At 37.5% G+C, this 7,901-nt stretch overlaps 1 protein-coding gene across 1 annotated transcript in view; it reads right to left on the bottom strand.

Annotated features, from left to right (window-relative positions):
* Nucleotides 1–2,421: 2,421 nt before the first annotated feature.
* POLQ (DNA polymerase theta) overlaps nucleotides 2,422–7,901 on the bottom strand; it is a gene marked incomplete at its 3' end in the record, with an annotated part of 75,023 nt that continues 69,543 nt past the window's right edge. The window contains exons 17-19 of the mRNA XM_008059495.2: nucleotides 6,364–6,507; nucleotides 4,827–5,023; nucleotides 2,422–2,662 (exon numbers count right to left, since the gene is read on the bottom strand). Of these exons, the coding sequence (XP_008057686.1) occupies nucleotides 2,422–2,662; nucleotides 4,827–5,023; nucleotides 6,364–6,507 (582 nt within the window). The remainder of the gene's footprint in view (nucleotides 2,663–4,826; nucleotides 5,024–6,363; nucleotides 6,508–7,901) is intronic.

Genomic DNA, 7,901 nt, shown 5'->3' with positions numbered 1-7,901 from the left:
GAATACTTTGTCCTGGGTTCCATTAAGCAAAGACACGCTCTCTTATTAGTATTTATTCATACCCAAACAAAAAGTGACTCTACTGGGAGAAAATCAGCTGCCAGAACAAATCTACCCAAGAAGCAAGAGGAGGAGGAAAGAAAAAGGTGAACATTCTGGAGGTCCATTAAAATATCAAGCACTACCCACCAGATGCCTTATCTTGTAAGACCATCATTAAAGTATCACCAAAAAAACAAAAAAACAGACAAGCAAACTAGATTTCTTCACCACTATTCAATGCATCCATGTAACCAAAAACTATCTGTACTCCTTAAAACTACTGAAATAAATAAAATAAAAGTTTAAAACGAACAGGCAAATCCTGAAATAATTATTTCCAAGCTAAATTTGATAGTTGTCCACATTCTGTCCAAAAACTTCCCTTTTCTCAATATACTTCAATTCTATGAATTGTATGAATAAGACAGTCTTAACAGCATATAAAAATGCAGGGCCTGGCACAGTAACATGCCTGTAATCCCAGTACTTTGGGAGACGGAGGTGAAAGAGAACTGCCTGAGCCCAGGAGTTCAAGACCAGCCTGGGCAACGTGGCAAGACCCCTTCTCTATAATAAATCAAAAAAAATTAGTCAAGTGTGATGGTGCACACCTGTGGCTCCAGTTACTTGGAACGCTGAATCGGAAGGATCACCTGAGCCCAGCAGGTTGAGGCTGCGGTGGCTGTGAGTGTGCCACTGCACTCCAGCCTCAGCAACAGAGTGAAAACTCCAACAACAAAACAAACAAACAACAAAAAAATACATGTAATGCTTGCTAGTCATACTTTTTAGCTGAGAGGCGGTCTTGCCATGATGCCCATATCGGTCTCAAACTCCTGGGTCCAAAGATCCTCCCACCTCAGCTTCCCAAGTAGCTGGGACTACAGGCATGTGCCAACAAGCCCAGCTGGCCACACACTTTCTAAAATTTGCAGAAAGAAGGCACTTTCAAGGAACACTGAAATTGTGAAAGTTCAAAATAATAAATCTAGAGGTTCCTACTTTTCTAGAAAGAAAAACCACAGTTTCCTTTTTTTTAAATAAGTAAAAGCTGTCTTTAGGTACGGAACAGTCTACTCCCAAACAGACTGAAAGCTTATAATTCTGATAATGAGTAACAAATGTCTATTAAAAAGTTATAGATCAATTCACATCAGCGTCGCCAAAAGTCAGTGTCTGAGAACTACACAAACAGACTCTTTAGGACACCTAGCCTAGAAGCAGACTAGGACAACTAAGAGAGAAAGAGAGCTGTGTTCATCCAGCATTACTGTTCATGAATGTGGAAGCAGTCCTGTAGAATGAGTGCCACATACTGTCACTCCTTGGCCTGCCTACATTGGCACAGAGTGGCTGAGTTTGAAACACTATATTGCCTGTACAGGAACTGCTAATTAACGTCACTTAAGCAAGAACGTTTCCTATGAACACTCAAGACAGTCTGGTCTTTGTCTCTGTTATTCTACCCCATGATGCTGGAGAGAAAATTACTACCAGCAGAGAGGGCTTGTGGTATCAGTAAAAATAATAATTATAAAAATCAACTAATGCAATAAGCACCCATTCTGTGACAAACACTGTCCTATGTTCACTATCTTATTTAATCCTTTTAACAACTTTATACAAATCAGACTTAGAGAGCTTCAGTAGCTTGCCTAAGATCTCTCCGCTAATAAGTAGACAGTGCAGATCCAAACCCTGGTCTCTGTGAACTCATTAGCCTACTTTCTGTACCTATTGAGCAATCAATAATTTCATGGTATAATCTCCTCACAATCAAGCCAACTGTGTTCTACTTCACCATGCCTATCATTAGCATCTGTTAAGCTTTCTGAAGTCAGGGTACTCAATCGGGGCCAGCAGACTAAACAGTAAATTCAAGTTATTTGTCATGAGAGAAAAAGAGACTTTCATGAATATTCTTTGCTTAAAAAGCAACTGTCAGTAATTGTAAAAAGAAAACAGTTTACTTTTTTAAATCTATAAGGGATATCTTCTAAGTGTGAATGAAAATCATTTGATAAAATTCACATATAAAATTAGCAACAACTGAATAAAATGCCACTAATTTTCTTCATTACAAAAGGGCAAGAAGTCAGCAAACTGGGACCAAATAAAAGACCATTAGAAGACAGCCATTTGTTTTGCTATGATCCATGGCTGCTCTCGTGCTACAATGGCAGAGTTGAATATCTGTAATACAGAACATCTGGCTCACCTATCTGACCTTACACAGAAAAAAGTTTTTTGACACCTATACTAGACAATTCAAAGGTAGGGTTTACATAAAACGTGTAATTTATCCACATGTGTTAAAGAGTGGCTAAGTATAAATATCCTTAGTCTTTAACATAAAAATGCTAGAAGCTTGGTTTTTACCTTGAAGGTTTTCCTTCTGCAACAAAGAGTTAAGTTGATTCATAGAGTTGAAGATTAGAATGGACTCTACAGATGCTCTGTATCGTCCAGAATGCTCAGTGCTGACATTCAGCCCCAGGCCTTGAATGCCTTGGCCAGTCTCCATCCCTTCTAGGAGTGGAAGTTCATGAGGAAGATAACTGGTAACTATGCTATGAAGAGTTGGCTCCTGAGAATCTGGATCTAGTAGCCAGCATGCCACCTGAATGGGATAGCAATCAAAATATTTCATTAATGTTTTTCAAAGATGTTTTCGTACTCTTAAATTAAAAGAAGAAAAAAGAAAGCTCATTTTTAATCTCACTAATTTTTGCTTAATATTTATTCAGTGGTCTTTGCAGGAAAGGAGAAAGAAAGGACAATTGTAACAGGACTCACTTCTAGTACCAATAAGAGCAGTGGCCTTCAAAGAAGGAAAAGTTACAACTTTTCCATTACTACAATGCTCCTGGCTGATCCAACTCTGGAGTAGGCTTGAAAAACAAATACCTCTCAGCAAGTTGAAACAAATCTGAAAACAAAGACGGACTCTTTTCCCCTAAGGTTGATTTTAGCTAAGTTACTACAATAAAGATGGGCCTACAAGGTTAAGAAGTGAGGCACAAACGTTTACAATTAAAATTTCATATCTAGACTTTCAGAAAGCCACTAGACTTTCCTCTCGGGATGGGGATCTGTCACCAGGTCTATCCAACTGGTCATTTACTTGCTATTTTTAGCTTCTCCATGAAACTAGGAGACCAGTAGTTTCTAAGCGAAGGTCTAGCAGATCATTAACTGGATTTAGAATAAGGATATCTAAGCCCTGTTCATAATTCTGACAATTACTGTATAACTCAGTTGCTTCTTTTATAGGTTAGGAATGAAGTTTTGCCCGAGTGCAGTGGCTCATGCCTGTAATTCCAGCACTTTGGGAGGCCACAGCAGGAGGACTGCTTGAACCTAGGAGTTCAAGACCAGCCTGGAAAACACAGTGAGATCTTGTCTCTACAAAAAGATCAAAAAATTAATCAGGCATAGTAATATGCACCGGTAGTCCCAGCTACCCAGGGGTTGAGGCAGAAGCATTGCCTGAGTCCAGGAGGTGGAGGTCATGATGAGCAGTGATTGTGCCACTACACTTGCACTCCAGCCTGTGTGACAGAGTGAGACTCCCCAACTCAAAAAAGAAGAAGAAGAAGAAGCTTTACAGAGGAATATTGAATAATATAGCCTGATATAAAAGTTGACAAATATTTCTTATAAAAGTGAGATTTTATAAATTAATAGTTAATTTTTTAATATCTTTACATCAAAAATATTGTGATCAACAAAACCTACTTAAGAATATTTCAAGTAGTTTAAGAAAAAGGTGTTACATAAATCTGAGGTGCTACTGTAGTTTGAATGAGAGGCTCATAATACCTATTCTTGTTTTGGACTCCAGACTATCAAAATTAAGTGACAATCTTTATATTCAGTAAAGGTCAGTTTAGAAACTACATGGGATGCGCCACAGAAAACCAGCCTGACTTGAAGTATAGAAAAGGATATTTTTAGCTTATCTGATGCTGCCTTTGGAAATCTTTGGCGGGGGGGAGTTAAACTAAGAAACTGGAAGATCTTATTTACTACAGAATATCTTCTCAGCATTTACTATATTGATAATAACTACCAAATAATAGTTTTTTCAAATTTAACTTAATACTCTGCCTGCTTCATATATCCCTTTTCAACAGGTGGCAAAAATGATATCCCTCTAAAGGTCATGATATTTAAATAAATGTCTTCTGAAAATGCTTTATACTGTTAAGTGTATTTACAAAACATAAGCTACTCTTTCCTTGATAACTCAGAGTCATCATTATGAAGCATGTACCATACTTTGCTATCATGTAGGAAAGATATCAGGGGCTAGTAGGACACTTTGCCTCTATGCTAAATAGTCCCTAATACAATCCTTTTTTACATCTTATAATCATACACATTTCTGATTTTCTGCCTCCACTGTCACGAATATTTGAAACATCCTGCTATCATACACCTAAATCTAACATTTCTCATTTAACTCATTTAATAGTTCTCAAAAATACATTTCAATTCAATTTATTTATTTATTGGACAGAAAACAGAACTTATGAACAAAGTTAAAAGTTTTTTAAAATCTCTTAGGAAAAACATAAATTTTGAGGCTTAGAATTTGTGACATCTCTGTTCTACACAGGTGTTTGGTTCATGATATCTATACTGGGTAGGGAAATTATTGAATAAAGAAGTGACTACTATAAAAGACTTAAACTGCATTATTGAAGCTAAACAAATACTAAGGCATTTAAGAATTAACACTAAAAAATTTAAGCATACAAAAATGAAGTAAGACAAAGAACCTTAGGATCTTCATAACTTTGCTCCAAGGAGATGCCACAAGATAGAAGAAGAATTTTATAGCTCTGAATGAAGTCATAGATGACAACAGAACATTCTTTATCAGATTCCTTTTGCAAGCAAGATTGAAGGTGCCACATCCGGTCTTTCACAGTCAGGCTTGGATCTAGAGAAGGTGGAACCAAACTGGCGCAAATTTCTTTAAAAAAAAAAAAAAAAGAAAGAAAGAAAGAAAAAGAAAAAAGTTTTAAGGCAAAAAAATACATTTATCTAAAACAACAATTTTTAGTAGAAAGACTGAAAAAGGCTCAGAAGTCTCAGAGTCTGGTTCCACGTGACCAATAATTCAGCATAATTTTATCCAGGACAAACTGGCTATGTAAATGAAGGGCTTCACAATCCACAAATTACCGTTTGGGCTAGAAGATTTATAATGCTCTATTTAATTACATGGGAGAAAATACTAAATATTAAGACTTCTAGAAACAAATGCTATTTCTCAGAATAAGGAGTTGAAGACAGGAAAGCTATTTTGAAGTAGATCTTAAAAGGATATTTAGGATGAACATTTAATGTTATATCAAAAATAAAATAACTACTACAAGTAACTACTCACCCCAACATATTTTCCTACAAAACAAGTGAAAAGACTTTATGCTTACTAAGAAATAGACACTATATGGCATCCTTTAAAATGTTTTCTTATTTATTTTGCTCTTGTCCAAAACCAACCAATCAGCTGGGTAGCCTACAACCATAAACAGATCATGGGGTATTTCCAAATCATATCTTTTCAATTCCAGAGACTTTTCCAAAGTCTGTATGACACTACAGAGCTCTAGCTCCACATTGCCTCGAGATGAGTTTCAGAACTAGTCAATGAGAGAAAAAAAGAAACTGCTATGGTCCAGTCTTCAAAAGCAAACCCTGATGGTGGCAAGCAAGTTCCCAAGGCTCTATTGGCTCCCCAGGAAAAAACAAAAACATAGCATTAATAGCTTCATGTCACAGCCAGGGGGAGTAAGAAACTGCTTCTTAAAACATTCATTCCAAGGCTTGGTGTGGTGGCTCATACCTATAATCCCAGCAGTTTGGGGGCCAAGACAGGAAGATTGCTTGAGCCCAGGAGTCCGAGACCAGCCTAGGCAACACAGCGAAACCTCATCTCTACCAAAAAAATCAATAAAATTAGCCGGGCATGATGGTGCATGCCTGTAGTTCCAGCTATTTGGGAGGTTGAGGTGGAAGGATCACCTGAGCTCAGGAGGTCAAGATTATGGTGAGCTGTGACGGCACCACTACACTCCAGCCTGGGTGACAGAGTGAGACCCCTGACTCAAAAAAAAAAAAAAAATTAATTCTTGTTAATATATGCAACAACGTGCACACTAGCAGCTCCCTAAAAGTTAATAACAATTTTTTAATACTAAAAATAGATCCTAGGTAAATATCGGGAAATTATTCTCTACAAACAAGATCACTACCCTAATAGATATCACAACAATTTTATGGTGACTTAGCTAAATACTGGTTACTTACCAGAATGCTTTTGCTCCTTCTGCAGTGAAAAATAATAGGCATCCCTTCCACCCCAGCATATTGCCAGTCCAACCACCAAGATGTCATCATAGCCTTTAACAAGAAATCCATCCTCTCTAATAGGAGTTTCCTGAAGTGAGATGGCTAAGTGAACCAAAAGTGATATAGTTTAAAACAAAAAAACCACTCTAAAAACAAAGACAGTATATAAATTGTTAAAACAATGAAAATAAAATCTATATTTGATAAACAAAATTTCTAGATTCTAAAATATGTATTATTTAGACAGTCATTTTTAGGTGTATATAAGCTCGCTCTTTATCTCTCTCTCTAGGTTTCCCATCAATTAAGATAACCATCACTGTGAAAAATCTACCAAAGAGTTCTTAAAATAAATCTGTAATAATGACTATGATGGTTAATATTAGGTGCCAATTTGACTAGATTGAGGGATGCCTAGATGTCTAGCGAAGCACTGTTCTGGGTGTGACTATGAGGGTGTTTCCAGAGATTGACATGTGAGTCAGAAGACTGGGAGAGGAAGACACCCTCAATGTGGTTGCCAGGGCAGCTACAAAAAGCAGGCAGAATAAGGTGGATAGGTATCTTGCTGAGTTTCCCCCTTGCTTGCTCTCTCTCTCTCCCTTCCACAGTTGTATGCTTTGTTCCTGTCCTTGGCCATGATCTAGATTCTTGAGTCTTTGGACTCCGGAATTTGCACCAGCAGCCTCCCGGGGACACTTGGGCCTTCGGTCTTAGACAGAGGGTTACATGTCAGCTTCCCTGGTTTTGAGGATTTTCATTGAGACATGCTACTGGCTTTCCTCGTTGCCCAGTTTGCAGATAGCCTATTAAGGAACCTCATCTTGCAATAGTTTTAGCCAATCCTCCCTAATAAATGTCCTTATTTACAATTATATACCCAATGTCAGAAAAATAGCTGGCACATGGGAACTCAATGCATATTTATTAAATTTAAGTGAATTGTTTTATCCCTCTAACCTCTAGCATATAGTCTGACAGAAAATATGCTCAATTTTTTGTTTATTGCATGAAAAATGGAAAGTGCTATTTAAAGTACATAAAAGTACATAAAACTTGTCAACATATCTGCTGCATGGATTGAAGATCAAATACTCAAACCATTAGGAACAAATTCATTCATAAACAGATTTAAGAAATCTAGTCAAACCTCTGATTTCCACAACAGGTTGTCAAGCTGACTACAGTTACTTCCCACAATCCAGAACCCAGGGATCATGCAATAGGACAGGAATATACATGCCATTACTTGACCAAAGTGTTCAACTCTCTCAAAACTTGAAAGAGCTCTGCAAGGTTTTGGAATCAACATTTCAGTACAAAATTCATGACTATTACTGGAGGTCTAAATTCTATTTGAGATAAGTCTAGGAAAACGTAGCTAATGCACATTATGAAAAATAGAGTTCCTAGCCAGGCTTGGTGGCTCTGCCTGTAATCCCGCGCCTTGCGAGGCTGAGGTGAGTGAATTGCCTGAGCCCGCGGGTTCGAGACCC

The sequence above is a fragment of the Carlito syrichta genome, unplaced genomic scaffold, assembly GCF_000164805.1.
Source record: "Carlito syrichta isolate Samal-C Ts95f unplaced genomic scaffold, Tarsius_syrichta-2.0.1 Scaffold304179, whole genome shotgun sequence".
NCBI lineage: Eukaryota > Metazoa > Chordata > Mammalia > Primates > Tarsiidae > Carlito > Carlito syrichta.
The sequence above is the reverse complement of the archived record's forward strand: the minus strand, read 5'-3'. Positions and strand labels throughout refer to the sequence as shown.